The following is a 22,743-nucleotide window of genomic DNA, read 5'->3' as shown; positions in this document are numbered from 1 at the left end:
AAACAGCCTCAGAAGAAGCAAAAGTGTAAAATTTGGAAAATTTGGAAAAAGTATGAAGAGAAGACCAAGTTGCAGCCTTGCAAATCTGTTCAACAGAGGCCTCATTCTTAAAGGCCCACGTGGAAGCCACAGCTCTCGTAGAATGAGCTGTAATTCTTTCAGGAGGCTGCTGTCCAGCAGTCTCATAGGCTAAACGTATTATGCTACAAAGCCAAAAAGAGAGAGAGGTAGCAGATGCTTTTTGACCTCTCCTCTGTCCAGAATAAACGACAAACAGGGAAGAAGTTTGGCGAAATTCTTTAGTTGCCTGTAAATAAAATTTCAGGGCACGGACTACGTCTAGATTGTGCAGAAGTCGTTCCTTCTTTGAAGAAGGGTTAGGGCACAATGATGGAACAACAATCTCTTGATTGATATTCTTGTTAGTGACTACCTTGGGTAAGAACCCAGGTTTAGTACGCAGAACTACCTTGTCTGAATGAAAAATCAGATAAGGAGAATCACAATGTAAGGCCGATAACTCAGACTCTACGAGCCGAGGAAATCGCCATTAAAAACAGAACTTTCCAAGATAACAGCTTGATATCAATGGAATGAAGGGGTTCAAACGGAACACCCTGTAAAACGTTAAGAACTAAGTTTAAGCTCCACGGTGGAGTAACAGTCTTAAACACAGGCTTAATCCTGGCCAAAGCCTGACAAAAAGCCTGAACGTCTGGAACTTCTGACAGACGTTTGTGTAAAAGGATGGACAGAGCTGAGATCTGTCCCTTTAAAGAACTTGCAGATAAACCCTTTTCTAAACCTTCTTGTAGAAAAGCCAATATCCTAGGAATCCTAACCTTACTCCATGAGTAACTCTTGGATTCGCACCAGTGTAAATATTTACGCCATATCTTATGGTAAATTTTCCTGGTAACAGGTTTCCTAGCCTGTATTAAGGTATCAATTACTGACTCCGAAAATCCACGCTTTGACAAAATCAAGCGTTCAATCTCCATGCAGTCAGCTTCAGAGAAATTAGATTTTGATGTTTGAAAGGACCCTGAATTAGAAGGTCCTGTCTCAGAGGCAGAGACCAAGGTGGACAGGATGACATGTCCACTAGATCTGCATACCAGGTCCTGCGTGGCCACGCAGACGCTATTAGAATCACCGATGCTTTCTCCTGTTTGATCCTGGCAATCAATCGAGGAAGCATCGGGAAGGGTGGAAACACATAAGCCATCTTGAAGGTCCAAGGTGCTGTCAGAGCATCTATCAGGACCGCTCCCGGGTCCCTGGATCTGGACCCGTAACAATGAAGCTTGGCGTTCTGGCGAGACGCCATGAGATCCATATCTGGTTTGCCCCAACGTCGAAGTATTTGGGCAAAGACCTCCGGATGAAGTTCCCACTCCCCCGGATGAAAAGTCTGGCGACTTAGGAAATCCGCCTCCCAGTTCTCCACGCCTGGGATGTGGATCGCTGACAGGTGGCAAGAGTGAGACTCTGCCCAGCGAATTATTTTTGAAACTTCCATCATCGCTAGGGAACTCCTTGTCCCTCCCTGATGGTTGATGTAAGCCACAGTCGTGATGTTGTCCGACTGGAACCTGATGAACCTCAGAGTTGCTAACTGAGGCCAAGTCAGAAGGGCCTTGAGAACTGCTCTCAATTCCAGAATGTTTATTGGGAGGAGACTCTCCTCCTGAGTCCATGATCCCTGAGCCTTCAGGGAATTCCAGACAGCGCCCCAACCTAGTAGGCTGGCGTCTGTTGTTACAATTGTCCAGTCTGGCCTGCTGAAGGGCATCCCTCTGGACAGATGTGGCCGAGAAAGCCACCACAGAAGAGAATCTCTGGTCTCTTGATCCAGATTCAGCATAGGGGACAAATCTGAGTAATCCCCATTCCACTGACTTAGCATGCACAATTGCAGCGGTCTGAGATGCAGGCGTGCAAAAGGTACTATGTCCATTGCCGCTACCATTAAGCCGATTACCTCCATGCATTGAGCCACTGACGGGTGTGGAATGGAATGAAGGATCCGGCAAGCAGTTAGAAGTTTTGTTAACCTGTCCTCTGTCAGGTAAATCTTCATTTCTACAGAATCTATGAGAGTCCCTAAGAAGGGAACTCTTGTGAGTGGCAATAGAGAACTCTTTTCTTCGTTCACTTTCCACCCATGTGACCTTAGAAATGCCAGTACTAACTCTGTATGAGACTTGGCAGTTTGGAAACTTGACGCTTGTATCAGAATGTCGTCTAGGTACGGAGCTACCGATATTCCTCGCGGTCTTAGTACCGCCAGAAGAGAACCCAGAACCTTTGTAAAGATTCTTGGAGCCGTAGCTAACCCGAAGGGAAGAGCTACAAACTGGTAATGCCTTTCTAGGAAGGCAAACCTTAGATACCGGTAATGATCCTTGTGAATCGGTATGTGAAGGTAGGCATCCTTTAAATCCACTGTGGTCATGTACTGACCCCTTTGGATCATGGGTAAGATTGTCCGAATAGTTTCCATTTTGAACGATGGAACTCTTAGGAATTTGTTTAGGATCTTTAAATCCAATATTGGTCTGAAGGTTCCTTCTTTCTTGGGAACCACAAACAGATTTGAGTAAAACCCTTGTCCGTGTTCCGACCGCGGAACCGGATGGATCACTCCCATTAGTAAAAGATCTTGTACACAGCGTAGAAACGCCTCTTTCTTTATCTGGTTTGTTGACAACCTTGAAAGGTGAAATCTCCCTTGTGGAGGAGAAGCTTTGAAGTCCAGAAGATATCCCTGAGATATGATCTCCAACGCCCAGGGATCCTGGACATCTCTTGCCCAAGCCTGGGCGAAGAGAGAGAGTCTGCCCCCCACTAGATCCGTTTCCGGATCGGGGGCCCTCAATTCATGCTGTCTTAGGGGCAGCAGCAGGTTTTCTGGCCTGCTTGCCCTTGTTCCAGGTCTGGTTAGGTTTCCAGCCTTGTCTGTAGCGAGCAACAGCTCCTTCCTGTTTTGGAGCAGAGGAAGTTGATGCTGCTCCTGCCTTGAAGTTCCGAAAGGCACGAAAATTAGACTGTCTAGCCCTTGGTTTGGCTCTGTCTTGAGGCAGGGCATGGCCCTTACCTCCCGTAATGTCAGCGATAATTTCTTTCAAACCGGGCCCGAATAATATCTGCCCCTTGAAAGGTATGTTAAGCAATTTAGATTTAGAAGTCACATCAGCTGACCAGGATTTTAGCCACAGCGCTCTGCGCGCCTGAATGGTGAATCCGGAATTCTTAGCCGTAAGTTTAGTTAAGTGTACTACGGCATCAGAAATAAATGAATTAGCTAGCTTAAGGGCTTTAAGCTTGTGTGTAATCTCATCCAATGGAGCTGTGTCAAGGGTCTCTTCCAGAGACTCAAACCAAAATGCCGCCGCAGCCGTGACAGGCGCAATGCATGCAAGGGGTTGCAATATAAAACCTTGTTGAACAAACATTTTCTTAAGGTAACCCTCTAATTTTTTATCCATTGGATCTGAAAAGGCACAGCTATCCTCCACCGGGATAGTGGTACGCTTAGCTAAAGTAGAAACTGCTCCCTCCACCTTAGGGACCGTTTGCCAGAAGTCCCGTGTGGTGGCGTCTATTGGAAACATTTTTATGAATATAGGAGGGGGTGAGAAAGGCACACCGGGTCTATCCCACTCCTTAGTAACAATTTCAGTAAGTCTCTTAGGTATAGGAAAAACGTCAGTACACGTCGGTACCGCAAAATATTTATCCAACCTACATATTTTCTCTGGGATTGCAACCGTGTTACAATCATTCAGAGCCGCTAACACCTCCCCTAGTAATACACGGAGGTTTTCCAGCTTAAATTTAAAATTTGAAATGTCTGAATCCAGTTTATTTGGATCAGATCCGTCACCCACAGAATGAAGCTCTCCGTCTTCATGTTCTGCAATTTGTGACGCAGTATCAGACATGGCCCTAGCATTATCAGCGCACTCTGTTCTCACCCCAGAGTGGTCTCGTTTACCCCTAAGTTCTGGCAATTTAGATAAAACTTCAGTCATAACATTAGCCATGTCTTGTAAAGTGATTTGTAATGGCCGCCCTGATGTACTTGGCGTTACAATATCACGCACCTCCTGAGCGGGAGATGCAGGTACGGACACGTGAGGCACGTTAGTCGGCATAACTTCCCCCTCGTTCTCTGGTGAATTTTGCTTAACTTGCACAGATTGGCTTTTATTTAAAGTAGCATCAATGCAATTAGTACATAAATTTCTATTGGGCTCCACCTTGGCCTTTGAATATATTGCACAAAGAGATTCCTCTGTGTCAGACATGTTTAAACAAACTAGCAATTAGACTAGCAAGCTTGGAAAATACTTTTCAAATGAATTTACAAGCAATATAAACAACGTTACTGTGCCTTTAAGAACCACACAAAAAAAAAAAAAACTGTCACTTTGATATAACAATGAACCGGTTTAGTTATAGCAATCAATTTTTCATATGAAATGCATTAATTTAGCAAAGGATAGCACCCATCAGCAAATGGATTATTAACCCCTTGATACCAAAAAACGATTGACAAATCAAATAAATACGTTTTTATCACAGTCAAAGCACAGTCTCACAGGTCTGCTGTGAGTGATTACCTCCCTCAAACTAGTTTTGGAGACCCCTGAGCTCTGTAGAGACGTCCTGGATCATGCAGGGAGAATAAGGAAGACTGTGACTGAATTTTTAATGCGTAGTAAAAGCGCCAAAATAGGCCCCTCCCACTCATAATACAGCAGTGGGGAAGCCAGTAAACTGATTTTATTCAAAATAAACGACAGCCAAGTGGAAAATAATGCCCATAAATTTTCACCAAGTACCTCAGAGAGAAAAACGATTAACCTGCCAGTAAACGTTTTAAATATATGAAATAATAATAAAAGCCTGTTGCTAGTCGCAATCACTGCAGAAAGGCTATAAGTTATATGTATACCGTATTTTCTTAGTGAAGTGCCATTCCCCAGAAATACTTTAGTGCCAACATACATACATAACAGCCTGATACCAGTTGCTACTACTGCATTTAAGGCTGTACTTACATTATATTGGTATTAGCAGTATTTTCTCAGTCAATTCCATTCCTTAGAAAATAATATACTGCAACATACCTCTTTGCAGGTGAACCCTGCCCGCTGTCCCCTGTTCTGAAGTTACCTCACTCCTCAGAATGGCCGAGAACAGCAAATGGATCTTAGTTACGTCCGCTAAGATCATACACAAACTCAGGTAGATTCTTCTTCTAATACTGCCTGAGAAGAAACAACACACTCCGGTGCTGTTTAAAACAACAAACTTTTGATTGAAGTAATAAAAAACTAAATTTAATAACCACACTCCTCTCACACATCCTATCTATTAGTTAGGTGCAAGAGAATGACTGGGTGTGACGTAGAGGGGAGGAGCTATATAGCAGCTCTGCTTGGGTGATCCTCTTGCACTTCCTGTTAGGGAGGAGTTAATATCCCATAAGTAATGGATGACCCGTGGACTGACTACACTTAACAGGAGAAATTAAAACCAATAATTCCTGGTCAACAGATCAACATAAAGGATTTTATAAGTGTAAGAGAAAAAAATGCAATGTATGTCAATATACAGATCCAGATAATAAAGAAGTGAAATCAAATACAATTAATAAACGTTTTCTGATCAAATCCTTTTTGAATTGTCAGTCCAAATTTGTGGTGTACACCCTTGAATGCAGCTGTGGGAAACAGTACTTGGAAAGAACTATATGACCATTTCAGGGATGTACACCAAAGCAACCCCGAATGTCTGAAATTTAAAGCAATAGAACAGGTAGTTCTAGACAAAAGAAGGGGCAATAGAGTTTTACAGTTAAGTAAACGTGAGACCTATTGGATACACACCCTCAAGACTTTAGAACCATATGGTCTCAATAGGGAGGTAGATATACAGGCATTTTTACTAGATTAAAATATTTATGGTTTTAGAGCTTTTTATATCCCCTTCAAATGTATATTTCACCATGGTTGAAAATCACTTACGCAACCCCTAGATACATAGTGTATCATAAATTAAATCCCATTTTTTACTTATTAATGATTTTAATTTGATATTAGCTATTCTGTAAATAAGGTATACGAACTGGATGAATTAAAAAAATATGTATAATTTTAAATATGAACTAATGCTATTACCTAAAAATATAATTTTAATGATGGTGTGAATATATTAATATTTATTCTTTTGACCAGGGATTGCCCCCTGTTTTTTATACAATGCTTATAACAACCGTGTATTTAGTTTTTTAAAATAATACATTTATTGATATTTTATATATTAGAATTAACTTATTTCTTAGGCATTATGTGTTAGTCCTTGTTTGCCTTAATGTGTTAATAGACACGATCAGCCGACTATGTAACAGGATTACAAATATGCCTTACCAACAGGATTACAAACATGCATTACCCATTTTTTAATGACACGCTAAGGTGGGCGGTCTACAATGAACATGATCGTATTTAAAAGAACTTTCCAGTGGGCGTGGATATTCCTCTGACAAAGCAGTGACGTAACTGCAAAACGCATAAGGCCACACCCACCTTGCGTCTGTCGTTGTGAAACAGCGTTCAGCTGTTAGCTCGATTGAAGGACCAATTGTTTGAGAAACTTTGTAAAGGGAAAAGGTAAAAAAAGCCTTTTACCAGGGGGACGCCAGTGATTTAAAGATACCAGTAAAATCCAGCCAGGATATCTGGACGACAGTGTTACCCGGCGGTCCGATTTTACCGCTTTTGCTTCTTGGATCTAGTACAGAAAACAAGCGGTTATGAGCCACACATATCTACATGCTCGTACATACCTCATAAGTTTGAAGTTGACTTTTGTGAGTAGACACCCTAAGGCAGAATTGTTTTAAAACTTATGTGTTTTATAGCTTGATTAAATTGATTTGCACTATGTAGGTGCCTTTGTGCGCTTTCTTTCTCACTTGTTTGCAGATTTCTACCCTACTCCGTGAGATTCCGGAGGATTACTAAGATACAGCAGCCGACACCTACAATTGATCTGCACCACTGCGTGGGATCAAAAACAAGTTTATCCTTTTATAAAATATTTACTTTATTAGCTACAGTTTCAAATTTTAAACACTGTTACATATCATTATGAATTTATAACATTGGATTTCTTATTCTTTAAGTTCCAAAAAATTGTGGTAATATATTAAGCACACATAGTTGTGGAATATAATTGTAAGAATTTTATCAGCAAGAGGTTTATTTAGAGCGCAGTTCTGTGTTTTGGAGGAAGAGATTACTCTTTCTCATACACGTTTCTTTTGCTCTCTCTATATATATGTATATATATATATATATATAATGCAATAAATCACACCAGATATGATTATTAGCAATAAGAGTGTTTAAGCATTGGTAATGCTTATAAATCACCAGATATGTCTCATTTCTATAAATAGAAATGGAATCATAGGTAATGTAATAAACCACAGATGCAAAGAAAGTGCTAGAACTCCAACGTTGGAGTTTTAGCACTTATACTGACTTCTCACAAAGGGTAAAACAAGCAAAAGGCTGCTACCTTGAACTCGATGTGTATATACGTGATCCTATGAAGTTAGGACACTGACACAAAAGCGTGTGCATACCTGCAAAGCTGTTTTTAACCCTTAGTGATTTATGTCTGTGTTTGTTTTTAATTATACCTGTTTGCTGTGAACTAGAGAGGTGTTTCATGTTTAAAGGGACAGTTTACAATATAATTTGTATTGTTTTAAAAGATAGATAATCCCTTTACTACCCATTCCCCAGTTTTGCACAACCGACAGTTATATTAAAATACATTTTACCTCTGTGATTACCTTGTATCTAAGAACATTCTGATAGCCCCCTGATCACATAACATGGCATGTATTTATTATCTATTGACTTGCATTTAGTATTGTCTTGTGCCAACTCTTAAATAACTCCCTCTGCCCGAACACAGTGTTATCTATATGGCCCACAGTCTCTTGTTGTGAAAAGCAATTTAAAAAAACATGTGATAAGAGGCAGCCCTCAAGGACTTAGAAATTAGCATAAGAGCCTACCTTGGTTTAGTTTCAACTAAGAATAACAAGAAAACAAAGCAAATTTGATGATAAAAGTAAATTGGAAAGTTGATTAAAATTACAAGTCCTATCTGAATAATAAAAGTAATTTTGACTAGACTTTTCCTTATACACGTGAGTAGGATTATCTCAAGAGGAGATTGTTACCTTACATATTCTGTGCTGTACTATGTTTGCTTTTCTCTTTCCTTGAGGATTCATAAGAACAGGATTAGTTTGTCTTTGTACCTTACTCAAGAGGACTGACTTTTTTTATTTGATATCTGACATTTTAATGGACTGTATCTGATTATTTGAAAATTAAAAAAACAAGACTAACCCAGCTTCTTTTTGAAGGAGTTCTGTAATACAAAGGAACATTCAGTGCAACTAACACTGTTTGCCAATAAAAGGAGGATAACAAACAAGCTGGAAGGAGGCATGGGAACTTCCCTGCGACACCCAGTAGCTAACATATACTAAAACTCTAAGAGAATAACATGGCTTTTTAACAACTCCCCTACTCTCTTCTTGCAGGAAACAGTCCCTTTGAGGACAATAAATCAAAATCTTCAGAAGAGTACCTCTTTCTGCCTATCTCTATGAAATGAGGCAAAGAACTATTAGGAGGGTGGGGGAAGTGGCAGGGATATGCATTGCTTTGTTTGGGGCTTCTTTGCCTCCTCCTGGTGACCAGGTGAAGTAGTTCCCATAGGTAACTAATTGATTTGTGGACTCTCACTGCCATTAGAAAGAAAAGACCTGGATGGGCATTGTGGGTTTTTGTCCAGATGCAATATAATTTATCTGTGTCTATAATTAGTGTTCTCCCCATGACTTTTTTTTTTTTTTTTTTTTTTAGCAGGTGCACCGCCAACCTGATTTTACTGTCCACCTGGCTAAAATTTTAGCCAATATTAAGCTACAATTAGCCAGTATTAAAAATGAAAAAATTTTATTGCAAAAACTATCATTAAATACATGTATTTTAGATTATGAAATTAATTTGTGCTTTGCCTAGCAGAAAATGATATAATATTAGAAAATATTACACTGCCCCCAAACGGCTACTTCATAATGCCACCCAGCAGGCAACATTTTCTGCGGAGAACACTGAATGTGTATATGCAAACACTATGTTATTTAACTCCTCGATTTACCAAAACATGCATATGCAATTAGAAGTTAAACAAATACTTTGACACTTGTAGCAACGATTAGTTTGATTGCGCAGAATACAGGACAATCAAGAGTTTAAATCACTGCTTTGTGCTGCTAGCAGCAGTTATTTTATCCACTGAGTGTCCGTGACATGCAGCACTCATTTAGTCCACTTGATGTGACTAAGAATATCAATGATCAGAGCCAAACAAACCCTGGATATGCAACAAGGGCTCATATTTTTAAGTGTCAGGTCAAAATGTCAAGTCCCAACAGTGATGTAGTCATGGACTTTACGAGCACTATTTTGAAAAACCCAGCATATTCAGGCACAATATTAGCCTGAAGCAAACAAAGTAAAATCTGACAGTAATTTGCTACACATTTTTCCAAACATGATAATACAAATGCATTTATTATCACTATGTGTATGCAAGTTCAATTTATAGAAATGTTGTAATTTTCTCTTGTTTTGATTAAAACTATTTATTTGTCAAATTTACCATCTCACAAAAGCAGCTGTTGTCATGTATGCTATAAACGCCATTCAGATGCTTACCTGGGCTTGGATCTATGTTAGCTAGCAGCTCCAGGTGAGGTCGTAATCTGTTGAGGTTGGCAGGGTCTCCAGTCCTTTGCAAAGCAATAGTAAGTTCCTGGACACTCTGAGCAAACGAGGCTGGGGTCTGCAACTTAACAAAAACTTTCTTGTAATAAATTAACTAATGAATTTACATATTCTACACATAAGGTATAACAGCTGTTGTGGGTTTATTAGTGGTAATCTCCCAGAGAAGACTTTCATACCATTGCTCGAAAAATATTTTATATAGATGAATATCAGAAAAAGATATTAGATCAATCCATCCCCGTACATGAAAACGCAAGCTTCCATAACATCGGGGTCAAAATCAGAAAAGCATCTTAAATTCATTAACATTAAAGTAGTTTTTTGTATAAGCAATTTCACTGCAAATAAAAAGATATACAAAATAAAAACAAATTATGCTTACCTGATAATTCTTTTCTTCTGATGGGAAGAGTCCACAACTGCATTCATTACTTTTGGGAAATCAGAACCTGGCCACCAGGAGGCAGCAAAGACACCCTAGCCAAAGGCTTCAAATACCTCTCCCACTTCCCTCATCCAACAGTCATTTTGCCAAGGGAACAAGGAACAGTAGGAGAAATATCATGGTGAAAAAAGGTGCCAGAAGAACAAACATATACTGCCACCCTCAATAATAAAGCGCTGGCGGGAGCTGTAGACTCTTCCCGTCAGAAGAAAAGAAAATTATCAGGTAAGCATAATTTATGTTTTTCTTCTTAAACGGGAAGAGTCCACAGCTGCATTCATTACTTTTGGCAAACAATACCCAAGCTAGAAGACGCTGAATGCAAACAAAGGGTGGGTACAAAAAAAAAAAACAATTTATGTAAGAACTTACCTGATAAATTCATTTCTTTCATATTAGCAAGAGTCCATGAGCTAGTGACGTATGGGATATACATTCCTACCAGGAGGGGCAAAGTTTCCCAAACCTCAAAATGCCTACAAATACACCCCTCACCATACCCACAAATCAGTTTAATGAATAGCCAAGAAGTGGGGTGATAAGAAAAAAGTGCGAAAGCATAAAAATAAGGAATTGGAATAATTGTGCTTTATACAAAAAAATCATAACCACCACAAAAAGGGTGGGCCTCATGGACTCTTGCTAATATGAAAGAAATGAATTTATCAGGTAAGTTCTTACATAAATTATGTTTTCTTTCATGTAATTAGCAAGAGTCCATGAGCTAGTGACGTATGGGATAATGAATACCCAAGATGTGGATCTTCCACGCAAGAGTCACTAGAGAGGGAGGGATAAAATAAAGACAGCCAATTCCGCTGAAAATAATCCACACCCAAAACAAAGTTTAAATCTTATAATGAAAAAAACTGAAAATATAAGCAGAAGAATACAACTGAAATAGCTGCCTGAAGTACTTTTCTACCAAAAACTGCTTCAGAAGAAGAAAACACATCAAAATGGTAGAATTTAGTAAAAGTATGCAAAGAAGACCAAGTTGCTGCTTTGCAAATCTGATCAACCGAAGCTTCATTCCTAAATGCCCAGGAAGTAGAAACTGACCTAGTCGAATGAGCTGTAATCCTTTGAGGCGGAGTTCTACCCGACTCAACATAAGCATGATGAATCAAAGACTTTAACCACGATGCCAAGGAAATGGCAGAAGCCTTCTGACCTTTCCTAGAACCAGAAAAGATAACAAATAGACTAGAAGTCTTTCGGAAATCTTTAGTAGCTTCAACATAATATTTCAAAGCTCTAACTGCATCCAAAGAATGCAACGATCTTTCCTTAGAATTCTTAGGATTAGGACACAATGAAGGAACCACAATTTCTCTACTAATGTTGTTAGAATTCACAACCTTAGGTAAAAATTTAAATGAAGTTCGCAACACCGCCTTATCCTGATGAAAAATCAGAAAAGGAGACTCACAAAAAAGAGCAGATAATTCAGAAACTCTTCTAGCAGAAGAGATGGCCAAAAGAAACAAAACTTTCCAAGAAAGTAATTTAATATCCAGCGAATGCATAGGTTCAAACGGAGGAGCTTGAAGAGCCCCCAGAACCAAATTCAAACTCCAAGGAGGAGAAATTGACTTAATAACAGGTTTTATACGAACCAAAGCCTGTACAAAACAATGAATATCAGGAAGACTAGCAATCTTTCTGTGGAAAAGAACAGAAAGAGCAGAGATTTGTCCTTTCAAGGAACTTGCAGACAAACCTTTATCCAAACCATCCTGAAGAAACTGTAAAATTCTAGGAATTCTAAAAGAATGCCAAGAAAAATGATGGGAAAAACACCAAGAAATGTAAGTCTTCCAGACTCGATAATATATCTTCCTAGATACAGATTTACGAGCCTGTAACATAGTATTAATCACTGAGTCAGAGAAACCTCTATGACTGAGAATCAAGCGTTCAATCTCCATACCGTCAAATTTAAGGATTTGAGATCCTGATGGAAAAAAGGACCTTGCGATAGGTCTGGTCTTAACGGAAGAGTCCACGGTTGGCAAGTAGCCATCCGGACAAGATCCGCATACCAAAACCTGTGAGGCCATGCTGGAGCCACCAGCAGAACAAACAAACGTTCCTTTAGAATCTTGGAAATCACTCTTGGAAGAAGAACTAGAGGCGGAAAGATATAGGCAGGATGATACTTCCAAGGAAGCGACAATGCATCCACTACCTCCGCCTGAGGATCCCTGGATCTGGACAGATACCTGGGAAGCTTCTTGTTTAGATGAGAAGCCATCAGATCTATTTCTGGAGGTCCCCACATTTGAACAATCTGAAGAAATACCTCTGGGTGAAGAGACCATTCACCCGGATGTAATGTTTGGCGACTGAGATAATCTGCTTCCCAATTGTCTATACCTGGGATATGAACCGCAGAAATTAGACAGGAGCTGGATTCTGCCCATACCAGTATTCAAGATACTTCTTTCATAGCCAGAGGACTGTGAGTCCCTCCATGATGATTGACATATGCCACGGTTGTAACATTGTCCGTCTGAAAACAAATGAACGACTCTCTCTTTAGAAGAGGCCACGACTGAAGAGCTCTGAAAATTGCACGGAGTTCCAAAATGTTGATTGGTAATCTCGCCTCCTGAGATTCCCAAACCCCTTGTGCTGTCAGAGACCCCCAAACAGCTCCCCAACCTGTCAGACTTGCATCTGTTGAAATCACAGTCCAGGTCGGAAGAACAAAAGAAGCCCCCTGAACTAAACGATGGTGGTCTGTCCACCACGTCAGAGAGTGTCGTACAATCGGTTTTAAAGATATTATTTGAGATATCTTTGTATAATCCCTGCACCACTGGTTCAGCATACAGAGCTGAAGAGGTCGCATGTGAAAACGAGCAAAGGGGATCGCGTCCGATGCAGCAGTCATAAGACCTAGAATTTCCATGCATAAGGCTAACGAAGGGAATAATTGAGACTGAAGGTTTCGACAAGCTGAAACCAATTTCAGACGTCTCTTGTCCGTCAGAGACAGAGTCATGGACACTGAATCTATCTGGAAACCTAAAAAGGTTACCCTTGTCTGAGGAATCAACGAACTCTTTGGTAAATTGATCCTCCAACCATGTTCTCGAAGAAACAATACAAGTCGATTCGTACGAGATTCTGCTAAATGTGAAGACTGAGCAAGTACCAAGATATCGTCCAAATAAGGAAATACCACAATACCCTGTTCTCTGATTACAGATAGAAGGGCACCGAGAACCTTTGTAAAAATCCTTGGAGCTGTTGCTAGGCCAAACGGCAGAGCCACAAACTGGTAATGCTTGTCTAGGAAAGAGAATCTCAGAAACTGATAGTGATCTGGATGAATCGGAATATGCAGATATGCATCTTGTAAATCTATTGTGGACATATAATGCCCTTGCTGAACAAAAGGCAGAATAGTCCTTATAGTTACCATTTTGAATGTTGGTATCCTTACATAACGATTCAATATTTTTAAATCCAGAACTGGTCTGAAGGAATTCTCCTTCTTTGGTACAATGAAGAGATTTGAGTAAAACCCCAGCCCCTGTTCCAGAACTGGAACTGGCATAATTACTCCAGCCAACTCTAGATCTGAAACACATTTCAGAAATGCTTGAGCCTTCACTGGATTTACTGGGACACGGGAAAGAAAAATCTTCTTGCAGGAGGCCTTATCTTGAAGCCTATTCTGTACCCTTGTGAAACAATGTTCTGAATCCAAAGATTGTGAATCGAATTGATCCAAATTTCTTTGAAAAATCGTAATCTGCCCCCTACCAGCTGAGCTGGAATGAGGGCCGCACCTTCATGTTGACTTGGGAGCTGGCTTTGGCTTTCTAAAAGGCTTGGATTTATTCCAGACTGGAGATGGTTTCCAAACTGATACCGCTCCTGTAGGGGAAGGATCAGGCTTTTGTTCCTTATTGTGACGAAAGGAACGAAAACGATTAGTAGATCTAAATTTACCTTTAGATTTTTTATCCTGTGGTAAAAAAGTTCCTTTCCCCCCAGTAACAGTTGAAATAATAGAATCCAACTGTGAACCAAATAATTTATTACCCTGGAAAGAAAGGGAAAGCAAAGTTGACTTAGAAGACATATCAGCATTCCAAGTTTTAAGCCATAAAGCTCTTCTATCTAAAATAGCTAAAGACATATACCTGACATCAACCCTAATGATATCAAAGATGGCATCACAAATAAAATTATTAGCATGTTGAAGAAGGTTAACAATGCTATGGGAATTATGATCTGTTACTTAGCTAAAGCTTCCAACCAGAAAGTTGAAGCTGCAACAACATCTGCTAAAGATATAGCAGGTCTAAGAAGATTACCTGAACATAAGTAAGCTTTTCTTAGAAAGGATTCAATTTTCCTATCTAAAGGATCCTTAAATGAAGTACTATCTGCCGTAGCAATAGTAGTACGTTTAGCAAGAGTAGAGATAGCCCCATCAACCTTAAGGATTTTGTCCCAAAACTCTAATCTGTCAGATGGCACAGGATATAACTGCTTAAACCGTTTTGAAGGAGTAAATTAATTACCCAAATTATTCCATTCCCTGGAAATTACTTCAGAAATAGCATCAGGGACAGGAAAAACCTCTGGAATAACTACAGGAGATTTAAAAACCGTATTCAAAAGTTTAGATTTAATATCAGGAGGACCAGAATCCTCTATTTCTAATGCAATTAAGACTTCTTTAAGCAAAGAACGAATAAATTCCATTTTAAATAAATATGAAGATTTATCAGTATCAACCTCTGAAACAGAATCCTCTGAACCAGAGGAATCATTATCAGAATGATGATGTTCATTTAAAAATTCATCTGAAAATGAGAAGTTTTAAAAGACCTTTTACGTTTACTAGAAGGAGGAATAACAGACATAGCCTTCTTAATAGATTTAGAAACAAAATCTCTTATATTAACAGGAACACCCTGAGTATTAGATGTTGATGGAACAGCAACAGATAATGGAACACTACTAAAGGAAATGTTATCTGCATTAGCAAGTTTATCATGACATTCATCACAAACAACAGCCGGAGGAACAGTTACCACAAGTTTACAGAAAATACACTTAACTTTGGTAGATCCAGCATCAGGCAGCGATTTTCCAGAAGTAGCTTCTGATTCAGGGTCAATCTGAGACATCTTGCAATATGTAATAGAAAAAACAACATATAAAGCAAAATTGATCAAATTCCTTAAATGACAGTTTCAGGAATGGGAAAAAATGCCAGTGAACAAGCTTCTAGCAACCAGAAGCAAATAAACAATGAGACTTAAATAATGTGGAGACAATAATGACGCCCATATTTTTTAGCGCCAAAAGACGCCCACATTATTTGGCGCCTAAAGCTTTTAGCGCCAAAAATGACGCCACATCCGGTAACGCCGACACTTTTGGCGCAAAAACGTCAAAAAATGACGCAACTTCCGGCGACAAGTATGACGCCGGAAATAACAAGAAAATGTTTGCGCCAAAAAAGTCCACGCCAAGAATGACGCAATAAAATGAAGCATTTTCAGCCCCCGCGAGCCTAACAGCCCACAGGAGAAAAAAGTCAAATTTTAAGGTAAGAAAAAAATTGATTATTCAAATGCATTATCCCAAATAATGAAACTGACTGTCTGAAATAAGGAATATTGAACATCCTGAATCAAGGCAAATAAATGTTTAAACACATAAATTTAGAACTTTATATAAAAGTGCCCAACCATAGCTTAGAGTGTCACAAAAATAAGACTTACTTACCCCAGGACACTCATCTACATGTAGTAGAAAGCCAAAACAGTACTGAAACGAGAATCAGTAGAGGTAATGGTATATATAAGAGTATATCATCGATCTGAAAAGGGAGGTAAGAGATGAATCTCTACGACCGATAACAGAGAACCTATGAAATAGACCCCGTAGAAGGAGATCATTGAATTCAAATAGGCAATACTCTCTTCACATCCCTCTGACATTCACTGTACACAGAGGAAAACCGGGCTCCAGCCTGCTGCGAAGCGCATATCAACGTAGAATCTAGCACAAACTTACTTCACCACCTCCATAGGAGGCAAAGTTTTTAAAACTGATTTGTGGGTGTGATGAGGGGTGTATTTGTAGTCATTTTGAGGTTTGGGAAACTTTGCCCCTCCTGGTAGGAATGTATATCCCATACGTCACTAGCTCATGGACTCTTGCTAATTACATGAAAGAAAAGACGGCTCCTTCAAAAGGCACAACAGCCTGAAATTACTCGACACCCCACAAAATATTACATACGACAAGGGAAAAACCAGAAGCCCGGGTAACCACTCATCAGTTATGTAACCTGTAAAGCCGTGCTAGAGACCACTCAGACCGAGTCTGCTGAGCACAAAGGTTTCTGAGGAGTCAACCCTGCGGCACTCAACTCCCACAGAAAACATTTCTGACCTAGAAACAAAAAAACCTCTATCAACCCTCGAGACCATCCAACATGGGCTCTTTTAAGCCAAGCTGGCAAAAACCCTATCTACCTCCGAGAGGGAGAATAGAAGACCCTATGATGTCAAAAGGATCCAATCCCACTTAGAGCAACCAGAGGTTGCCACAGTACCATAAAAGGACAAGGACCAGAAGATAGGACCCGGGAACAAACATCACTAGGGTGACCAGAAAGTCACCCACATAACCATGACACCAAACCATACAAACCAGGGTGAACCAGAAAACTGCAAGTTCCCCCTTGTAACCTAGGCAAGTTAAACCCTGTCCAGCTAAACAAGCGCTGTCACACAGAGACAGAAAACTGAGCCACTAAAATAGCTCTCCAAGAGGGCGCAGAGCCACCTGTGCGCAAAACTCGCGATGATCCAACTCCAGGCAGCAAAGCTGTCCTAAGCTATCGTGGAACACTTCCCACCAAAAAGTGCCAAAAACTCTCGACAACAGCTCCTGTTCAAAGAGCATTCCATCCTGGCCACAGCATGTAGAGAGATGGGCACAAAGAATCCCCCCATTAATGGGGAGGACAGATGCAATACCAGCAAAAGGTCCATACTGCGAAAGCAGACTGATCCCTGGTCTTCCTTCCAGGATTACGGTCCCAGCCCAAAGACTAGTAAAGACCGAAAACAAGAGTCTCAGACCCTTGGAAGGAACAGGATGGATCTTTTTTTAAAAACCAACAGGGTAATTAGCACCACAAGGGTAACATTAACCAAAGAAACAGCAGACAGATCCAGACCAGTACCTGCCTGGTACAAGAGCACTCCATTACTGTCTAAGGTCCAAGAAAAATCGACCCGAAGGTTCGATAATATGAACTATAAAACATAACCTCGGTCTTAACCAAAGTGCGCAACTTCCGAGGAAGTGCCCATGTGACCACAAAATCGCAAGTATCAGTTAAAGAGAAAGAACATTCCCAAAACGGAAGTTATATCCAACGCAAGCTTATACGACAAATCAAATACATCGTACCGGATTAAAAATAAATTTAAGGTAGCACCCGTGGGTGAGCACCCAAGGAAAAAAATGTACGCCAAACCGGACCAGCCGATCAGAGGCCCCTCCCAAGCTCAGAACTGGAACCGATGCATAAAGGAAAAACATAAAACAGACGTCAAGGAGATTAGCTTTATCCCCCAGCGTCATACCAAGGTGCCATCCGGCATCTAACGCCTCGGATCTCTCGGCCCACTAGGACTAGGATCCTCTAGCAACACCAAAACGTGCCGTAGTAGGACACGAAGACGTGCCAACCTATAAACGGAAGGAAAAGTCATCCCGTGCCGGATTGAAAAACAACTACGTTAACCGGAAAAGACAACAAAAAAATGAAGATGATTGACTAAATTCTTTAGTCACCTGCAAGTAAAACTTCAGGGCACGGACCACGTCCAAGTTATGCAACAGACGCTCCTTCCTAGAAGAAGGATTAGGACACAAGGAAGGAACAATAATTTCCTGATTAATATCTTTGTTGGAAACAACCTTAGGAAGAAAATCTGGTTTGTTACGTAACACTACCTTATCAGAATGAAAAATAAGGTAAGGAGAATCACATTGTAAAGCCGAAAGCTCATAAAATCTGCTAGCAGAAGAAATAAAACCTTCCAAGATAATTTAATATCTGTGGAATGCATAGGTTCAAACGGAACTCCTTGAAGAACCTTAAGAAATAAATTCAAACTCCATGGAGAAGCAATAGGACTAAACAAAGGCCTGATCCTAGTCAGAGCCTGACAAAAAGATTGAACATCCGGAATATCTGCCAGACGTTTGTGTAGCAAAATAGATAAAGCAGAACTCAATCCCTATAAGGGACTTGCTGATAACCCTTTCTCCAAACCTTCTGGGAGAAAAAAGGTAAAATCCTAGGAATCCTAATCTTACTCCATGAGTAACCCTTGGATTCGCACCAATAAAGATATTTACGCCAAATCTTATGGTAAATCTTTCTAGTAACAGGCTTTCGTGCCTGGATCAAGACATCAATGAACGAATCCGAGAACCCTCGATTAGATAAAATCAAGCGTTCAATCTCCAAGCAGTCAGCTGCAGCGAAACTAGATCCGGATGATGGAAGGGTCCCTGAATGAGAAGGTCCTGCCTCAATGGAAGCTTCCACGGTGGCAGAGAGGACATGTTCACCAGATCGGCATACCAAGTCCTGCAAGGTCACGCAGGAGCGATGAGAATCACCAAAGCCCTCTCCTGTTTGATCCGAGCAATCACCCGGGGATGGAGAGCAAATGGTGGAAACACAAAAGCTAGGTTGAATGACCAAAGCACTGCCAAGGCAACTATCAGTTCGGCCTAAGGATCCCTGGACCTGGATCCGTAACTCTGGAGCTTGGCATCCTGACGAGAAGCCATAAGAACCAGCTCCGGTCTGCTCCATCTGAGAATCAGGGTGGCAAAGACCTCCGGATGGAGTTCCCATTCCCCCGGATGAAACGTCTGTCTGCTCAAAAAATTCGCCTCCCAGTTTTCCACTCCTGGGATGTAGATTGCCGACAGTTAACAAGAGTGAGCCTCTGCCCACCGAATTATCTTGGATACTTCTGTCATCGCTAGGAACTCCTTGTTCCTCCCTGATGATTGATGTAAGCCACAATCGTGATGTTGTTCGACTGAATCGGATGAATTTGGCCGAAGCCAACTGAGGCCAAGCATGAAGCGCATTGAATATTGTTCTCAACTCCAGAATATTGATTGGAAGTAGAGACTCCGACTGAGTCCACACACCCTGAGCCTTCAGGGAATTCCAGACTGCGCCCCATCCTAGTAGACTGGCGTCCGTTGTCAATATCACCCATGAGGGTCTGCGGAAGCACGTCCCTTCGGACAAATGATCCGGCGACAACCACAAAAGAAGAAAAACCCTTGTCTCTTGACCCAGAGCTATATTTGAGGAGACAAATTTGCATAATCTCCATTCCATTGTCTGAGCATGCTCAGTTGTAAAGGACTGAGATGAAAACAAGCAAACTGAATGATGTCCATTGCTGCCACCATCAATCCAATTACCTCCATGCACGGAGCCACTGATGGTCGAGGATTGGACTGAAGGGATCGGCATGTATTCAGAATTTTTAATTTTCTGACTTCCGTCAAAAAGATTTTCATGAACATAGAGTCTATTAGAGTTCCCAGGAAAGGAACCCTTTTCCGTGAATTAGTGAACTCTTTTCTAGATTCACTTTCCACCCGTGAGTCCTTAGAAAGGATAGAACAATGTTGGAATAAAACTTTGTCAGCTGATAAGACTACGCCTGGATCAAAATATCGTCCAGATAAGGCGCCACTGCAATGCCCCGCGGTCTGAGAACCGCCAGCAGAGACCCTAGAACCTTTGTGAAGATCCTGGGTGCCGCGGCCAACCCGAAAGGAAGGGCTACGAACTGAAAGTGTTTGTCCAGAAAGGCAAACCTCAGGAACTGGTGATGATCTCTGTGGATAGGAATATTAAGATATGCATCCTTTAAATCCACGGTAGTCATATATTGACCCTCCTGGATCAATGAAAGAATTGTCCTGATAGTCTCCATCTTGAAGGATGGAACTCTGAGAAACTTGTTTTGAGTAAAACCCCAGCCCCTGTTCCTGAATTGGAACGGTGCAAATTACTCCCATGGAGGAGAGGTCTCCTACACAGCGTAGGAATGCCTCTCTTTTAATCTGGTCTACAGACAAGCGTGAAAGAAGAAACCTTCCTCTGGGGAAGGAATTTTGAATTTCAATTGATACCCTTGAGACACGATATCCAGTGTCCCTGGATCCTGAACTTCTCTTATCCAAATCTGGACAAAAAGAGAAAGTCTGCCCCCTATTAGATCCTGTCCAGGATCGGGGGCCGCACATGCATGCTGTCTTGGTAGCAGCAGCAGGCTTCTTGGGTTGTGTACCCTTGATCCAAGACTGATTGTCAAAGTGGACCTGTTTTGTGGATAATCCCCTGTTTAGCGGAAGAGGAAATTCCTTTAAATTTTGAACGAACGAAAATCACTCTGTCTCCCTCTCTGTTTGGACTCCTTATCTTGAGGGAGGAGACGACCCTTACCTTCAGAAATAATTTCCTAGTAGTCAGACCCGAACAGGGTCTTTCCCCTGGTAAGGAATAATTAAAACCTTTTAATCCGATCCTGTATCTCTATCTTAAGAGACTCCTCTAGAGCCGCAAACCAAAAAGCAACCGCACTAGTTACAGTAACAATGCAGGCCGCCGATTGTAAATGAAATCCCTGGTGGATGTAAACTTTCTTAAGAAGACCCCTCTAACTTCCAGGTCTTTAAAAGCACAACTATCCTCGATAGAATAGAAGATCGCTTGGCCAGGGTAGAAATAGCCCCCTCTCTACCATTAGGGGACCGTCCGTCCAGATTCTCTGACAACATCAGCCATCAGGAACATCTCCAATAATTTGGAAAATCCCAAGCATATACCTCCTTCATAATATGGAGGAAGCATTTGAAATAGTAACTACTGAAAAAAACTTCCTCTAGGAATATTTCCCACCACGTGGAAATACCATAACTCCGCACGAAGTGTAAAAAGGAAGCGCAGGGCACCGCATGTGGGCCATAAAGTTCCAAGGAACATTTATAGGAGGAAAGGATGGCATAACTTGACCATTATCAACCTGTTCCTAATAGCCAACTTCTTTAGAGAGAGTAGGTACAAAAAAATATATATATATATATATATTTTTTTTAATAAAAAGGTACACACAAAAAATTAAAACTGTCTCATTGTGTACGCTTTTGTTCCATTCCGAATCACAAGGGATGAATGCTCAAAGAAAACAACTGATTGATAAGATGTGCAGATATAAAGACTGTACTGTTTTTTTAAATCTTAAAATAAACTGTCTTTTTTGAGCAGTTGTTCCATCCTATAGACACAAAGGAGGAAATAAATAAACAGTTGAATTTATGCAATAACATATAAAAAAACGGTACTGTCTCTTTAAATAACAGTAACTATTTCTTCAACCTGCATGGTTGGAATGATTAACAAGAAATCTGCAGCCCTTTTTTACTCAGAGATCATATTAAAGTAACCAAATGCAAATATCTTAAGGTTTATGCATGTTCATATAGGAATGCCTATTAACTTATTTCATCTGTGCAATACACACTGCAGTGAGACATATAAATGCTGCACTCTCACAGTTTGTTAAACTCGCAAGGATAACCACACTGACTGGTGTGAGTGGCTCTGTCCCAGGCATCCAAAAACAGGTGTCCAAAGAGCTCCGCCCCCTCGTGGGCATTAGGACACTCCAACTCCCGTTACTCCTAGAGACAGAGAAAGCGCCTGAAAGTGGCGCGCTTAGCAACTCCGCCCATTGTGGGCGTGAAGGATCCTCAACTCCCGGCATTTGACTAATATATGCTCTGGAGACATAGTAAGCGCCCGAAAGCGGCGCAAATTAACAACTCCGCCCATCGTGGGCGTGACACATCAATCTCCCGGTCGCCATTAATTCCTTATAGATAGGCCACCGGGAGTTTAGAGAAACTGAGAACAATACAGATTGGGGGCAATCAGGGGCTCAAATTAGTCTCAACATGCATGGTTTGAAAAACAGCCGAATGTATGAAATATAAACCGAAGTGACCCATACACCATGCCAGTACAATAACGTTATACTTAACATTAACGTAACCAGCTCCTGGACGTTATCCCAACTGACATTAACTTCTGTTTCAGCAAAAAATATGTCATATACTGCTGCTGCTAGGAGATGACGTGTCCCAACACAGTAAGAGCCCTGTTCTTATGCATACTCTATTACCTAGCCCCAGTATATGTGACTGTCCAGGAACATTAAGTCTGTGTCCAGTAAGAGCCCTGCTGGAACTTTAATCCCCCGCTCAGTATGTGCTGTCCCTCCATTTACATGTAGGAGTCCT

The 22,743-nt window shown here is 40.9% G+C and overlaps 1 protein-coding gene across 12 annotated transcripts in view; it reads right to left on the bottom strand.

Annotated features, from left to right (window-relative positions):
• Nucleotides 1-22,743, bottom strand: part of RC3H1 (ring finger and CCCH-type domains 1) — a 473,299-nt gene that overhangs the window by 248,422 nt on the left and 202,134 nt on the right. For 11 of the 12 annotated variants that reach the window (XM_053693264.1, XM_053693271.1, XM_053693272.1 and 8 more), the window contains exon 7: nucleotides 9,825-9,957. In XM_053693264.1, coding sequence (XP_053549239.1) covers nucleotides 9,825-9,957 — 133 coding nt within the window. The remainder of the gene's footprint in view (nucleotides 1-9,824; nucleotides 9,958-22,743) is intronic. The other variant, XM_053693268.1, reaches the window with a different exon arrangement.

Source organism: Bombina bombina, chromosome 10 (assembly GCF_027579735.1).
Source record: "Bombina bombina isolate aBomBom1 chromosome 10, aBomBom1.pri, whole genome shotgun sequence".
Taxonomy (NCBI): domain Eukaryota; kingdom Metazoa; phylum Chordata; class Amphibia; order Anura; family Bombinatoridae; genus Bombina; species Bombina bombina.
Note: the sequence above shows the minus strand (reverse complement) of the source record. Positions and strands in the feature narration are given on the sequence as shown.